The 17,576-nt window shown below is 36.8% G+C and overlaps 1 protein-coding gene across 5 annotated transcripts in view; it reads right to left on the reverse strand.

Moving 5' to 3' along the window:
• LOC106881609 (titin homolog) overlaps nucleotides 1–17,576 on the reverse strand; it is a 207,307-nt gene that overhangs the window by 127,054 nt on the left and 62,677 nt on the right. For all 5 annotated transcript variants that reach the window (XM_052971545.1, XM_052971544.1, XM_052971549.1 and 2 more), the window contains exon 2: nucleotides 14,581–14,654. In XM_052971545.1, coding sequence (XP_052827505.1) covers nucleotides 14,581–14,654 — 74 coding nt within the window. The remainder of the gene's footprint in view (nucleotides 1–14,580; nucleotides 14,655–17,576) is intronic.

Genomic DNA, 17,576 nt, shown 5'->3' on the forward strand with positions numbered 1-17,576 from the left:
TCTAAGCTGGTGGGGTGTCATTTGAAAGAGATTTGTCTGCCATTTCTAGCATATCGAAAAGCCATGTAGAAGCTCTTTCATTGGTTCAATGCTCATATCGGTGTAGTATAGAGGTGAGATGGCTGAGTGGATAAAGTACTTAAACTAACTTCTTATTGATTTTGAGTTTAAATTGATTGCCATTTCTTTGAGTTTCTGATCTAAAAAAAAAAAAAAAGCATTTCATGTACATCACCTGAATTCACTGAATTGTCAGAAATAGGAACCTGATCATCTAAGTAAGTTACTTCCCGTCGACCAATGTCGTATTCAGAAGCAAATTTATCTCACAACTGCTCACTAGCTTTTAAAAGTTCACAAGGCTCCAGGAACATGTTCATGTTATGTCACTGCAATAAAAAGTCTATTATTTGACCATTTATTATTAGAAGATGCCCCAATAGATGATCAGATCAATTGAACTTTTCTCAGAATATCTGGTCTCCATTCTTCATATATGTGAGATGTCACACAATGTAAAATAAAATAACCAACCCAAAATCATGAGATATGTGCAGTGTATTTCAATTCAAACTATAAGTGGATTGTTGTTGCTGTGTAGTACTAAGTTGGATCTGGTCAAGTACAGTACAGTAGCATCTGAAGGAAATTTGGTTGCTAATTCTAGCACATTTAGTGACCATGGAGTGGCTTGAATTGTGGCTGAAGATTTAAATTTAATCCTGATAGTTGAAGAGGTTTAATCACTTGGATACCCCAGTAGTTTAATGCATTAACTACTTGGATAATCCTAGCATTTAAACTAGCCATAACTGGTCCAAATATTTTACCTGTTTAATGTCATTCTCAAAATAAACAATCACATCATCAAAATCTCAAATCTATGAGATCATACCATGATTAGTTCAAAACAATGTAAATAAATAAGCACTACATTTAAAAGAATAATCTGAATTCTAAAGGATCAATGTGTTAACCATTAGGACAATCCTGGTAGTTTAATGTGTTAATGACTCAATCTTGAAAGCTCAATGTGTTAACGACTGACAATCGCAGTATGTTAACCATCAGACAATCCTAATATGTTAACTGCTCAATTATTTTGATACAGAACAAATTTAGTTCCTGAAAATCAATATGACAAGTTGTTACTCGTTAAACCAAAGATTAACAGGAGATTAAATAATGAGATAAACAGTGAAAATCTGAATAGTCTGTGACATGTCAAATCACAAGGTCAGCTTTAAGTGTTTGACTAGTTTTTACCATAATTCAGTTTGGGGTTTTCTGTGAGGTTTTTATCACTCTTTAAACATTTTTTTCTTATATTTCATTTCTCATTGTGATCAATTTGAAAAGAAAAGAGAAGTGACAATAACAATCTTAGTTCCTATTCCATCTAGATCAGTGGTTCAGGATAACTGCAGACAGTGTTTAACCCTTTAGCATTTGAGCTGGCCACATCCAGCCCAGATATTCTACCTGTTTTATGTTCAAACTGACCAGATCTGGCCTCTCACATTGTCACTCTAAAAAACAAACTACCGTATCATGAAAATCTTGAAGCTACAAGATAATACATGCTTAATTCAAAATAAAGAAAACGGTCTGCATTCACCATGACAAATATGTAACCACTCCATACAATGTACCTGGTGTAAGCTATGGACACATAAAAGGTGCAGCAATATCAAAGGAAGGTTAACCAGGAAGACAGTTTTTGTGTGTGGCAGATGCACAGGGGCAATAAACACTGAAGATATACAGACAACAGATTCCATCACATGCCAGGGGGAGAAACTAGAAGTAGTTAATAGCTTCTGCTACCTAAGTGACCAGGTCTGTAGTGGGGGTAGTTGCCCTGAGAGTGTAGCAGCTACAATACGAATAGCCTGGGCAAAGTTCAGGGAGCTCCTACCTCTGCTGGTAATTAAGGGTCTCTCGCTCAGGCTGAAAGGTGGACTGTATGATGCATGTGTGTGAACTGCCATGCTACACAGCAGTGAAACATGGGCCATGACTGCTGAGGACATGCGTAATGTCAGTGTGCATACATGACAGTGTGAGTGCCCTGAGAGAAAAGTTGGGCATAAGAAGCATCAAATGTGGTGTGCAAGAGAGATGACTGAGCTGGTATAGTCATGTGTTACATATGGATGAGGACAGCTGTGTAACTGCCACACTCTAACTGTGGAAGAGGTAGACCCAGGAAGACATGGGACAAGGTGGTGAAGCATGACCTTTGAACGTTGGGCCCCACAGAGGCAATGACAGGAGACCAAGATCTTTGGAAATATGCTGTGATTGAGAAGACCCCCGCAACTAAAGTGAGATCATAGCCATGGCCAATGCCAATGTTGCATGTCTGGCCCATTTAAAAGGACCCTTGATGCATCGGGTGATATGCTGTGCTTGAGAAGACCTGTTGAGTCAAGTAAAACCAAAATCGTAGTTGTGGCCAGTGCTCCCTGACCAACTCCCATTCCGGTGGCATGTAAAATGCATCATCCAAACGTGGTCGATGTCAGTGCCCCCTGACTGGTTCTCGCACTGATGGCATGTAAAAAATACCATCTGAACATGGCTGATGCCAGTGCCCCCTGATTGGCTCCTGTGCTGGTGGCATGTAAAAAGCACCATCTGAACGTGGTCGATGCCAGTGCCCTCCGACTGGCTACCACATTAGTGGCACGTAAAAAGCACTAACCAAACATGATTGATGCCAGGCCTGCCTGACTGGCTCCTGTGCCAGTGGCATGTAAAAAGCATCCACTACATTCTTGGAGTGGTTGGTGTTAGGAAGGGCATCCAGGTGTAGAAATATTGCCAGGTCAGATTGGAGCCTGGTGCAGCCACTGGCTTTCCAGACCTCAGTCAAACTGTCCAACCCATGCCAGCATGGAAAATGGACGTTAAACCACAATGATGATAATACTCCAATTTCAGTCTTTCTTGATCTAACTGAAAGACAGTTTCAGGGGCAATGAGTTGATGACAGAGAGGAGATGAAAATAGTTGTAAAGAAGAGGGTACAACAGTGCACAGGTCAATTTTTTTGAAGAGGATTGAAGTGTCAGTTTCAACAATAGTATGGCTATTCAACAAATGCATAACTTGTGATGGAAACTATGCTGAGTAGAACCTTTGAAAAGAGGAAGAATGTGTAATTTGAATGACCTATGTCAGTTAATTCAAAAGTCAGACCCATGCTGCATTACTTTCGGTATAACCCTCGTACAAAATCAAAACAGGTTTATAAAAATAGTTACACATTTATTAAGTAAGATAAATTGTTTCAGGGAAGTTTTTTTAAGAATATATTTCGATGTACTAATAATCAGTTTTTTAACCTTTTGTTTTTATAGTAATCTTAAAAGTTGAAAGTCAAAATATAAACATCACAATATTTAAAATCAGTGCAGCGAAGTCTTAGATGTAGTATTATAAAACTTATTGTAACTTTGCAGCTGACTTCAAGAAAAATGGCAGAATGAAATTTGTGCTGGTCAGCGTTGCAAACAATGAAATTCGTGCTGGTCAGCGTTGCAAACAATGAAATTCATAAAGAAAATAGGAACATTGATATTTCGAGGCTGTACCCTAAAATTTGACCTCTCTCAATCGAAGGAAACAGCACCAACCAAAAAGCCAGATTTCTATTTACACAACACTATGAACTTATCCATCTTCTCTACTGACGGCTTCACCACATCCACTATCATTAAAACACCAAGAAAAATAAAATAGCAAGAATTGCTTCCCTTACATCTATATCGTATCCGTATCTACTTGAAGAAACTGAGAAAATGACGAAACGATAATCAATTTATAGTTAAATATGGATTGTAATTATATTGATTGTTATTGTCTTTGTTATTTCCTTTTTTATTGAAATATACTATCCTACGAAGCAGCCTTTCCGGGAATGTATCTTGTAAAAATAGCAGCAGGTTCTATATACCATGGTAAAAAAAGCAAAACAAAAATGTAATAGAGATGCATTAGATAAGTTAGTCTTAGATAAAATGTCTAAAGAGACGGATGGTCATGTCTGGAAAACCGCTGACCTGAGGGTAAACAATTCAGAGCAAACATGAGACTCGACTCCCAGCACCAACAATTTTTCTCCATGAAATTATTACTTATGGTATGTGCATATCAAGCAGTAGACGACTTTGTTTTGGATTGTTACTCAAAAATAAAATTTTATTGAGTAGCTAACAGGTTTAATATTCACAATTCTCACACAAAATACACCATAGGAGCCTTATTTAATCAATAAGATTATTTAACGATTCCTATTGTTAAAGAAAACCTCAGCAAGATTTGGACGGGAGAATGTAAAGGGAAGTAACTCTAATCGCTTGTCTCGAATTTTGCCGGATTATTTCTATTATTCATCTAAGTATTAAATATTATTCGTCAGTAACTACTTAAATAAATGAAAACAATGATAAAGACTAATACTGGTTTTATATCCTCTTGACACCGCAATGAATAATTATACCAAGTCAGCTTTTGGATGCTGCCAGCATTTACATATTGTAGTACCTCCTCACTCTTTCTCTCTCTCTCTCTCTAACACACACACACACACACACACGTACATATACACACTTTCCTTTATTTGCCTAGTACAATTATATGATCAAAGGTGTATATGTGTGTGTGTGTGTGTGTGTAGAAAGAGGAGGTGGAGAGTGTATCACAACTGGAAGCCTGACCCGAATGCTTGCAATTACGCTAAAGTTATCTAAGTTGCTAGTTGATAAGTGTTATACCGGTCGATGAGTTAAGTCGATCACCCTTGCAGTATTTAAACTCAGAACGCAAAGAGCCGAAACAAATACTGCCAGGCAGATCTGATCAGACGTTTTTACAGTCCTGCCAATTCACCGCCTTGGATTGCTACTTAACTCTGAAAAGATAAAAGGCATCGGCGAAATTTGAACTCAGAGCACAAAGTAGGAACAAATACCACCAAGCATTCTACCCGATAGCTCTAATGACTGCGTTAAATTTCAGGTAGAGATCGGTAGAACATCGGACTAAATGCAGTATTTACTTACATTTCTTTACGTGCTTAATCAAATTCTGCTAAAGGTCGACTTTGTCTTTTCATCTTTCTGGCGCCGTTAAAATTATACAATAGTCCCTCCCAAAAATATATGACCTTGAACCGATCGTTACTAAATATTCCTTTCCAGCCTTTACGGATTACATTCGTGAGTTCCGTTAAGTCGGTCAGTTGGTCCTCATTTCTTTTATTGCAGACATTATTAATGAGCCACGCAGTTTCATGTTTTTACATGTTACCCAGGGTCAATCGGTGGGTCTTAATTTTTAAGTCTGCAAAAAAATAAAGAAAGAAAAGAAAAGAAAAGAAAAACCTCATCTACATTTCATTTTGGTGGTTATGTTTAATGCAAGGTCGAGTAGTTTGATTTAATCCATTGCTTGATTTAACACCACTACTCGGTCAGTGAGTGATTTTAGCGGAGTCCATTCTGACGCAAGCATACGGGAAAGGTCTCTAGACAGAAGACAATTTCTCCACTACGTCACACTGGTCTCAGAGTCCTTGTATAAAATCAAAGACAAATGTCCATCATAAAAGAAAAAGAGTATTTCAACTATGACTACCTTGTACTACTTATACATATTTTAACTCATTTATTGGTATTCTGGCAATTGTCCAACTTGTGCCAGCTGATTTCTCGGCTCATGTATTTGGCAATGTCTCTCATGTGCTGGAGATTGCTGAAAACACACACACACACACATCTCTATCTCTCTCTCTCTCTCTCTCTCTCTCTCTCTCTCTCTCACACACACACACACACACAAAATAATTTTCCCGTAAACTGCCAAGAATTGGGAAATCAGCAAGCACAAGTTTGACAATTATCGTACTTAAAAGAAAAGAAAACCAACTTTTTATTTCAAACGTATCGAAGACTGCATCATTCAATTATCTTTTTTTTTTTTTTTTTTTATAACGGTAGAGTGAGATTTAGGAAAGAATTTAGCCTTTATTTTTAGCAGGTTGAGCCATCGCGGAGAAACTCCCTTCATGGTTCCTTTACTTTGTTATTCAACTGTTGAGTAAATGGATGAAAGAGAATGAAGCCTTTATCCCTATACCTTTAACGTATCACCCAAACAGAATACATATGACTGTAACAAGGCTGGCTGCTTAAAATTTACAAGTATACTTTATCTGAGGGGTGGGTAGGAACACAGTTCTCATACGTTTCTCTAAGTGGTTCTCAACCGGGGTCCATATGGCCCTTGATGAAGAGGGGAGATCCATATAAAATTTTACTGCTAAAATTTATGTGCAATAAATACTCATACCATACACCTAATAATATTTTACTATAAAAATACAGTAGGATTTTTTTTATGAACATCGAATGGCTATGGAGATCCAGTAGAGTAAAATAGGAATCAAAGAGATCCATGAGCAAAAAATAGTAGAGAACCCTTGGTCTAACCTCTCTCACAAGGTTTGTGTCGACATGATAAAGACACTTGCCCAATTTGCTGAGCTGCAGGGTTAAGCCCTGGATCTAGTGATTGCGAAATCAAGCCCTGGATCTAGTGCGCGAAAGAACAGAAAAAGAAAATATATTTAGCCACTAACAGATAAGAAGACTAAATTAGATTGCTTGGCCACATGGGTGCATATATTTAGATCAAAAGCTTTCAATTCCCGTTTATCACAAAGAAGGTAAACAATCCATTTTAGCATTCTATTGATTGAATACAAAGACCAGAAACTTTTCCCCTCCAAAATGCATTACATAATCACTTATGCTTAATAAATTAGATTCGCCATTAGCTAGAAAGGTAATAGTTGAGTTAAATGTGAGCATATTTATTTAATGTAGAGAGTTTAAAGACTCTAATAAGAAATATTTATGCGACTAATATTTTAATCAGTTCGGCAAGTATGGGAGACAACTTCAAACATGTCTCCGTTTTATTAGACTTCCTCAGCGAAGCACAGATTTCACTGTTATTGTTGAAATAGCGATAAGAGAATCATCAGATATACAATAGATGAGTGGGACACAGAAAATTAGTATACTCAGTTTAAAAAATGAATCACTGAATTTAATTATTCTTAATAGCTATTTTTCTTTGGATTTGAACAATGATTATATAAATTCGAAACATTGATATTTTTTACGTTCATATATGATCACAAAATATGAACGAGCTTTCACAGTCGTATTGCGTCAGAAAAATGAATGTTATTTGTTAGTTCAGCAAATGTAAACGGATTGCTATTGAGCACCAAATGAAGCCTGATTCAGCAGATCTGAGTTCAAATACATTCTCAGCACAACCACTCCCATTGTATTTTTTCCGATTTTTTTTTTCTGATAGCGTATCTAGGACTATATATCATGCAATGACTCCTTGTTTTTTGTTTGTGTTTCTTTTCATAGACAGTACGTGAGATATGAGAAATTTAGGCTGTTTTCTTTCCTCTCAGGTCGAGCGACAGTATAAAGCAGTCGTGGGCACACTCCTTACTTTCTGAATGGCACGCCTAAATTTTCGTTAGGCGTGCCATTCAGGAAATTGGCGTGCCTATTTTTCTTTCTTCCTTTTTTTCTTCATTATTATTTTGGAGGGAGAAGCCTAGTCGATTACATCGATCCCCAAAGCCCGAAAGGGATCAGAACATGAAAAGAAATCCTGCTAAACACTTTCTCCAGAGTGTTAACGATTCTGCCAGCTCGCCGCCTTGATAAATATAAGCAGTGTTTACCAATTTTATTCCATGAGTTCATACACACACACATATACACAATAAGCAGTATGTGTGAGTCTATGAACGTCTACGTCCAAACACAAGCCATTTTACTAAAAACGAATAAAAGAAATAAATGACACGGTGTGTCTTGTTTGTTTACGAACAGAGAAAAGTCAGTGAGGGGGAAATTCCTGGCTGATGACAGTCAGCCGGAGACGAAATATCTGAGGCCAATTAAGTCTCTGTAAAGAAACCACCAGAACAGTCCAATTTGGGCAACTAGCCACACGATAAACATATACTCAAACTCCAAAAATGTATTATAGATAATGTATTGCTCGTTGTTTGTCTTTCGCCTTTTTTGTGATTTTCGTTTACTCCTTGAACTTCATTGTTTGGGCAAGGTGTGGAGAGGAAAGATTACGGCAAACGAAAGTCGTATTTAGCGCAAACAAAAACAGTGATTAGGCATTGTTTTGTATTTTTATTGTATCTTTCGTTATTTTTTTTGGTCAGAGACAAAAATCGGCAGTAAACTTGGAAGAATAGTATGTGTGGGGGCGTGCGAGAGAAAGAGAGAGAGAGAGAGTTACAAGGAGAGAAACAAATAGAGAGTGAGCTATAAGGAGAGAGAGGTAGACAGATAGAGAGAGTGACAATTAGATAAGCTACAAAGTTTGAAATCGGCAGGACACTGACGATGGCAGGGGTGTTGTGAGGCAAAGTGGGTGAGAGAATGTTAGCAAAGTCTTCAGTTGACCAGAACAGGCTAATTAAACACTAGTATTAAAAGTCCCACCACTATCTAAAGTTAACACAAACATCACCACGCTTACAATGCATAACAGGAGTCCGAACTTAACGATAGAGCCTCTACGTCGCCGCTCGGCCTACACGAAACAACAGCCATATGACCCTCAAATCACACCTTACCGTATTAAAAAAAAAATAAACAGGTCGAATAATACAATCTTGGGTTCCTTGAACATAGGAAAAAGACAGTATGGCGAAGGCTGGAATAGGTTTCCTCGATCAGGACCGGCTGCTAGCGTCAATTTTCTGTTCGAAATGATTTCAGCCAATCGTAACCCACTGACACATTCATGATTTCAGCCAATCGTAAGCCACTGACACATTCGATTTCAGCCAATCGTAAGCCACTGACACATTCATGGCTGTTTTGAGAGTAAGAAGCTGAATACAAGAACTCTTTTGCCTGCTGCCATAGTAAGTCTTTGAAAATCCTTTTATCTGCGAGGAAGCACGTGTTGAGAAATTTGACGTTGTGTTCTGTGTGATTATGGCAGCAAGCTCCAGTAACTTCCCTTTTCGTTATGGTTTCTTTTTTGTCATTCAGTAGTGAGGTGTGCTAAAAATAACAGCTAAATAAGATTTTTTGGATAAATCTTTTAAATTAACAAACATTTATTTACATGTGCAGTCACGCACAAAATGACAGCTTCCAAATCCTGTTTCCTGACTGAGTGAAAATTATCAAGCTTTAATCCTCTATAACTCTTTAAGAATATTTTTCTGGAAAAAATTAAATAACTCCAGCAATTTGGTTTGGGCAAGTGTATTTGTGTCAAATTTTAAAATTTTCGGTAAACTTTCATTTGGAGCCGCTGGCAACCAAACCGAAAAGATCCAATTTAAGGATTTAGAAAATTCATCCTGATGTGAGCGTGTTGAAAGAACACGTGTTATTTATAATTTTACTAGCAGAGATACCCAGAGAAGAAAATAGCTTGAGTGAAAAAACTTGAACCACTTTAGGATATCTTTTTCTAACGCATGAATGCTCAGTGATGTGGCTGAATTCTCATTGATTAATAATGAAAGCTTATCGGCTGTATCACAACGGTTTTCAATATATAGAGAGAAATTTAAATAGATGGAGTGCAAAAAATTTTAAATAAGTAAAGTAATGTTGTAGGGAGAACGTACAAATAGCGTGAAGACAAAGATATTTATGCACGACAAAATTGAAATACACTAAAGTCAATTTTCAGAGAGAAAGAATGAAACAGGCATAGACTTAAAGAGAGGAACTATTACAGAGGGTGAGAGAGAATATATGTAAGCTAGAGAGACATAGGATGAAAAAAAGAAAGAGAAGATAGAAATAAGCAGAGAGAGAATCGGTTGAAAACTGCACAAGTCAATGGGAAAGAATCAGTTGCAAAACTACAGTTTTTGGAGAAAAACTCATGTGAGACACCTTTTTTCCCCAGTTTCTTGCTTTACGAGAGAGCTCTGAACAAAATGGCGCATAAGTAATGAGTGTGTGTAAAGTTTGGTGAAAATCAGTTAAAAACTGTAGAAATACATATGTACTAAGCACACACACACACATACATCCTTTGTTTTATATATATAGATAACACACGCGTACAAACACAGATATACAGATGGGTTTTTTTTTCAAAGTGAAGGTTTCTTTCATGACCTGAGTTTCACGCCACTGCACTCTTCAGACGAGAACTATTCAAACTTGATATTGGTGGTGTATTTATATCCTTCTGTGTACATGTGTGAAATTAGTACATGTGTTTGTCTATTGGTTTATGCATTGCATTTATTGGTGGGGTACTGTTTTCCTGGCCTCTTCACTGACATTTATTTCTTCCTTTTTTTTTTTTAACTTCCTATTCCTCTACATTACACTTTTTATTTCATATCTTTAAATTGGATGGTGAAACTAACAAGCTAATCAGCTTGTAACTTCAGCAAAATGGATGCCATTAAAGACAGTACAAAGTTATAACTAGCTAAGGGAGACTAACAGAAGAGGTAAGTATTTTTTTTTTTTGTTCACATATATACATATCAACACATAGTCATCATTATAAGATGTAATGGGAAAACCCAATCTACTGGCATCTTTTAAGGGCATACTTACACTTGATAACGACTAGTGATAATGATGATTTTTAAGTCTGGTGACTTTTTAGAAGTAGGGGCCGTTTGGAGTCTTAAAAACGCTAGGAATCATTGGTGTATGTGGTCACTTGATCTAACCAGAAATAGCAATGAAATCTCAGCTGGTTCAAGGATAACCTGGGGTTAAACTACAACAGCACTCAACATTATATATGGGTACAGGCACAGATGTGAGTAACAAATTTACTTCATAACTACATGGTTCAGTTCTACTGCTCGGCACCTTTGAGAAGCATCTTCTACTATAGCTCCAATGCTTTTCAAGTGAATTTGATAGGTGGGAATTGTAGGAGGCCCCTTATGTATGTGTGTGTGTGTACACAAATGTGAGTGAATGTTGATAAACTTAATAATAATAATCCTTTCTACTGAAGGCACAAAACCTTGAAACTTTGGGAGCGGGGAATAGTCGATGCATTTGACCCCAGTGCTTCACTGGTACTTAATTTATCGACCCCAAAAGGATGAAAGGTAAAGTCGACTTCAGCAGAATTTGAACTCAGAACATAGCGACAGACGAAATACCATTAAGCATTATGCCTGGCATGCTAATGATTCTGTCAGCTTGCCACCTTAATAATAATAATAACAATAGGAAACTGTAAAGGTTGTGCCTGTAATAATGGTTCATTGGGAACTGTGACAAATGGTCGAAGGAAATTGGAATAGAATGCCCAGTTGATCTCCTACAGAAGGTTTGTCTCTTGGGGACAGGAAAGATTATCAGAAGAGTTTTAAGCATTTGAAAGACCATTGAAAGTTTGTGGATACCTAAGGTTACAGGTAGTAACCCACTACCCACATAAATTCTACCAGGAATAAGAACGAACCTGAGTCAAATCAATAATAATAATAATAATGATTTCAAATTTTAGCCAGTAAGGACAGCACATTTGGGGGAAGGGTTAAGTTGATTACATTGGCACCAGTATCCAACAAGTACCTATTTTATCAATCCTGAAAGGATGAAAAGCTGACTTTGGAAGAATTTGAACTCAGAATGTAAAATCCGAAGAAATGCTGCAAAGCATTTTGTCCAGTGTGCTGACAATTCTACCAGCTCACCCCCTTAATAATCCTTTCTAATTTTAGTACAAGGCCAGCAATTTTGAGGGAAGGGTGACATCAGTGAAGTCAATCATAGTGACCCCCTGTGTTCAACTTGTACCTATTTTTTATCAACCCTAAAAAGATGAAAGGCAAGGTTGACTTTGGCAGTATTTGAACTCAGAACAAAGCTAGACGAAATGCTGCTCAGCATTTTATCTGGCATGCTAATGATTCTGCCACCTTACTACCTTTATGATAATATTTCTTTCTACATACTATTGGGGGGGGGGGAAGTTAAACTAGAACTTATTTTATCCCCCTACCACAAAGGATGAAAAAAAGTTGACCTCAGCAGGATTTGAACTCAGAACTGAAAGAAATGCCATTAAGCACTTTGTCAAATGCGCGAACAATTATTCTGCCAACTTGCCACCTTTATGATAACAACAAAGACAAGATGGTCACAAATGGAATGCCTTTTATCAAAGGTCTGTTTGATGAAGGCTGACTTAGTGTTAAATAACATAATAATGATAATAATAAAAATTTTCAAATCTGTTTTTTATTTTCATTTTTGAGGAGGAAATGAATGCTTTGGGGGAAATAATTGTAGTAATTTAAAGTAATTCTACATTAAAAGAAAAAAAGCCATTTCTTGTGGTTTGCCCATATAGTGTTTCTTAATTGTTCTACATTTAAGAAATCTTGCAGTACCATCTTGAGAATCTAGGTCAGGGTGTGTGAGGAATATCAAATCACCACTAGTTTTCCAAGATGTTAAATATATGTATGTACATACATACATATGTACACACATTCACACAACACAAAATGCAAATATATACATACATTATATATATATATATATATATATATATATGTACATATATATATATATATATGTACATATATATATGCCCAACCAATGTCAGCATAGAAAAATGATGATGATAACAGTGGTGGAAGCAATTATAATGGTGTGGTGTTAGTTAAGTTTGAAGAATCCTTTTTAAAACCTATTAACATTTCTCTCTCTCCTTGCTTTTCTCTCTCTATTATATATATATATTCCTCTCTCTCTCTCTCTCTCTCTCTCTCTCTTGTATTGCTTTCTATTACTCTTCTCCCAGCCTCTTTATCCCTTTCTCTTCTTGTCCCTCTAAACACACATGCATGAGTGCACATAGTCTTATTAAATTTGAATTTTTTAAGTACTTTTATACCACTTTCACACTTCTGTATATTTATAAATTTTCATTTTTATTTATTTCACTTATTCAAATCTGTTTTATACAACATTCTGCTTCATTTCATTTTCTCCCCTTTTTCATCATTAATTTCAATTTTTCTTCAATATCCAGTCACAAACACAGTTTCATTTCATTATTTTCTCTACATTTTCTCTCTCTCTCTCTCTCTCTCTCTCTTTCTCTCTTTTCTAGTTATTTATAATTTATCAAAGTAAACAAATGCAAATTGTAGCTATCTGAGTGGATAAGGTCCAAACTAGCATTGGCAGGGAGATGGCTTGTATCCTTTCACTGGTAATGTACTAAAGATGAGACCCAGAGGAATAATGCAATTCTGGAAAAGGGGGATACCTACTAGGGCAAGCGTGGAACATGATGAGGATAATAATTAAAGAAAGAGAGGTTAATGTGCCACATAGATTTGAAGAGAGTACAGAGTGAATCATAAGAGATCCACCAGATGGTGAAGAATTTCAGTGTCTGGCACCTATAGCAAGGAACTATACTTCCTCAAAGTATATGGATATCTTAGACTGAAGGAAGCACAGCAAATGTTTTTATTTACTTACTTTTTTTACCTTTTGCCAGACCACAAATGAGTGCAAAGAGATAATCCTATGTTGCAAACTTATCTGATAACAAACAACCCTAAACCACTTGTGCTGCAATGATGCAAATTTCATATTTTAAAGGGATCTAAAACTAAAACCACCCAGAGATGTTAATCTGCTGACCGTAGTGTCTCTCATTTAGATTTTCCTCACTGCCATTGTCACCATCATTAACAGTATTTCCAGTCACCTTACCAACAATGAAGCTTCTATTGTGTTGCTACTGTCCTTGCAAAATATGAAAACATCACAACCTCCTCTTTACTCATCCCCAACTATTATATGTTAGGTTCAGCACTTAGTATTACAAGGGCCAGAGCCACCACTACCATCACCTTCACTGCCGTTACTGACAATATTACTTTTGTGACAACTTAGCAACACAACACCGTCTACAGACACACTCACCATCCCCTACTCTGTGACTACCTTCCCCACTTCCACACACTGAAGAACAATTCAATGAAGGCGAGCAAAGAAAAGCAAAACAAAAAAAAAAAAACAAAGAAACAATTTTAAAAATTTACCCCACCTATCTGACAACCTCTCCAACACATGCAAGCACACACACATAAAACACACACACACACACACACACACACACACACACACACACACACACACACACACACACACACACACACGCATACACTTGCATCAAGACTACCATTGCCATCACCACTACCACCGCTTGCACCAACACAATAGTGTGTTCAGTGGTAAACAGCCTCAGGGACTGGATGTGTGGGTGGTTGTTTATTTGCAAAGGATTAATTAGAACAGAGAGAAAACTGAATGTGACATTCATGGAAAAAAAAAAAAGACATAAATAAAAAAACAGGTGAGTGAATGAGTTACATAAGGGAAACATGCATGCACACACGCACACACACACACATATACATGACAAACCATCATACACACACAAGAATAAACTGCCTTTAGCAAACAAACATACTCGCAAAGTAGTACACCATTTTCCAGAGATTTCCTTGGGTCATCAGGGTAGTGGAATTTTTGTCTCGTGACAGCCTGAAAAATAGGACAAAAAATATTTGTCAAGATTCATTCTCTTATTATTATTATTATTATTATTATTATTATCAAATGTTAAATTCAAACTACAACAAACGTAAATAAACAAACGAAGTTTGTTTTTAGAAGCGTTGAGATGTCTTTTAGAAAGTTAAAGAAGTGATTTTAAATTCTCAATTGCAGAATAATGCTAATAATATAGCCTGAACAGGATAAACTATCCCTATTTTGCAGCAGAGAAAAGTGTAGGTGGCTATCATCATCATCATCATCATCATCACCATCACCATCACCACCATCACCATCACCACCATCACCATCACCATCACCACCACCATCACCATCAAATAGTGAAGTCTTGCTTCAGAAAATACTTAAAATCATTAAACTTTACATGGTCAGTTCCAACTCCATCCAGGGCAACATTGCCCATCATCCTCCTGGGCTCAATAAAAAAAAATATATATCAGACATATACTGGGGGCAATTTTATCAACTACACCTCTTTGTACTTCCCCCACTCCATACAAAATATTTCTCTTGTGCTTCTGTTCAAAATTATAATTGTAGCACCCCATCCCTGCCTCTACAAAGATGAAAGGCAAAGCCCGCCTCCCTGCCAGGTTCAACTTTGTTTTTCATCCTTCCAGGGTCAACAAAATAAATACTAATGCTAATTTAATTACCAGTTCCTGCACCAAAATTTGTGACTTTGTGCTTAGAAATTATTATCATTATTACTGTTGTTGTTACTGTTGCTTGTCCAAGCAAGATACATTTACATAACCCTCTCCCTGTTTGCATCACAGTTTATCATTTTTTTTTTTTTCAAACAATGGATAATTTTCTGTCATATCGTGTAGAAATATATTTTAATACAAATATATGTGAAAAATTTGTTTCAATTTTTTTTCTCTTGCCCAGTTTGGGGTAAAAGTGACATTTATACATACTTTTTTTTCGTTTGACATGCATTTAGCTGTAAAATGTTAATGAGAAGTGGAGTCAACATCTCTCTCAAAGGAGGGGAAAAAAACACCCCCAAAAAAACAAGAACAGAAATACTTTGCACCAAGACACATCCAGTTTAAATGAGGGGGAAAATAAAATGACTTTTTCTGTTGCAAATGAAAGCAATGAGTAAAGTTTTGGTAACCAGTTAACAATAACAACACACTGCTCTGCACACACAGTTTTGCAGATATTGTCGCCAATAAGAAGTCTGGCAGTGATATGTGAGAAAAAGACTGGCCTCTTGTGCAAGGAATTAATCCAAGAGCCAGCAAAGAAAGAAATGATATATTTCTGTCTTGTGAAGAGGGGTTGGAAGGGATTTTCTGTAAGCTCCCAAAAGATGAACTGAAGCAAACCTTGATTAATTAAATAAGGTAATCTCTACAGATTTTCTATAAAAACTATAGCTATCACCCGATTTGTTACGATGTTTCGTATTGAAATATGTCTAATGTAAACAAAGTGATTGGAAATGGAAAAACAGGTAATGGGTGTATATGCATATTTCAGGTGTTCTTGTTCCTTCTTCAGCATCACATCCAACTAATTAACTATCCACAAACACCTTGCTTAAATACTTACTAAATATAGCAGCATAACACTATCAGATATACCAATTTTTCTACTTCTGAGCACATTCCTGGCAGCTGCTATGTGCAAATTAATTACTTGTAGGCACACTGTATTTCATTATGCAACCATAATATACTACCAAGATTTGATCAATATACAGAAGGATGTAGTTTCCATCGTCCAGGGTAAGGCATACAATAGTGTCTATCTGGTTTTCAAAATCAAAAGCAAGGCAAAACATCAAGCATGGATAGTTTGATACACACCTCCCCATAGGCTTGTACCATAATACATGGGCCAGTACAATGCAAGAGTAACAGTCAGTGGTATTGGCAGTAACACCAACCCTTGATTCATTGTCATCATTTATGTGTAGCGGAATACAGGCAGATAGTAAGTGCCAAGTTGATGAAAAATTATATGTGGTTGGGAAAGATCAGTGAATTTACAAGTGCTTATAAGCCCCGTCAGAACCACATGAGCAACCAGGAGCTGAGCGCTGTTGTAGGTTCAGAAACAAAAGTAATGACAGTAGAAGCGTAGGGCAAAAAGCCCAATTGTTATGATCCAGTCTAGCAGGTGGATGAGAATCCATCATCTAGGTAGGGTCAGAGCAGTGAGTAGTTCACCCAATTTGCTTCATGTTTTTAGCCCTTTGAACCTGTGACTATGCCTTACCAGGCACGATTTCGTTTGACCACTCTTCTGAAAGACACAAAAATAGGCAGCTACATGGTTTTGCATTTATGACTGAAAATGATGTTTCTGTCAATGATAGACCATAAACATGAAACTATGAGGCTGCCTGCTTTTGCATCTTCCGGAGGTATAGTCAAACGAAATATGCCAGCTAAAGCATAATTGTAAGCTAAAAAGTTATTGTATAATTTCTTTACCCTGCTCCAGGTCTTTAAAAACATACCTATTACCTTAAATCAAATTTCTTGTTTGTATAACTCCTCTCATAACTACTGTCATTTACTCCCTCTCATCCTTCTTTAATCTCTATGATTCTTTCTCTTTCACTGCATGCGCATAGAGTTCCTTTATTCATTGCCTGCCACCAAGCCTTGTATACTCTTTTACTTGTTTCAGTCATTTGACTGCAGCCATGCTGGAGCACCGCCTTATAGTCGAGCAAATCGACCCCGGGACTTATTCTTTGTAAGCCTAGTACTTATTCTATCGGTCTCTTTTTGCCGAACCACTAAGTTACGGGGACGTAAACACACCAGCATCGGTTGTCAAGCAATGTTGTGGGGACAAACACACACACACGAACATATACACACACACATACATACATATATATATACATATATACGACGGGCT

The sequence above is a fragment of the Octopus bimaculoides genome, chromosome 11 (assembly GCF_001194135.2).
Source record: "Octopus bimaculoides isolate UCB-OBI-ISO-001 chromosome 11, ASM119413v2, whole genome shotgun sequence".
NCBI classification, from domain to species: Eukaryota; Metazoa; Mollusca; class Cephalopoda; order Octopoda; family Octopodidae; genus Octopus; species Octopus bimaculoides.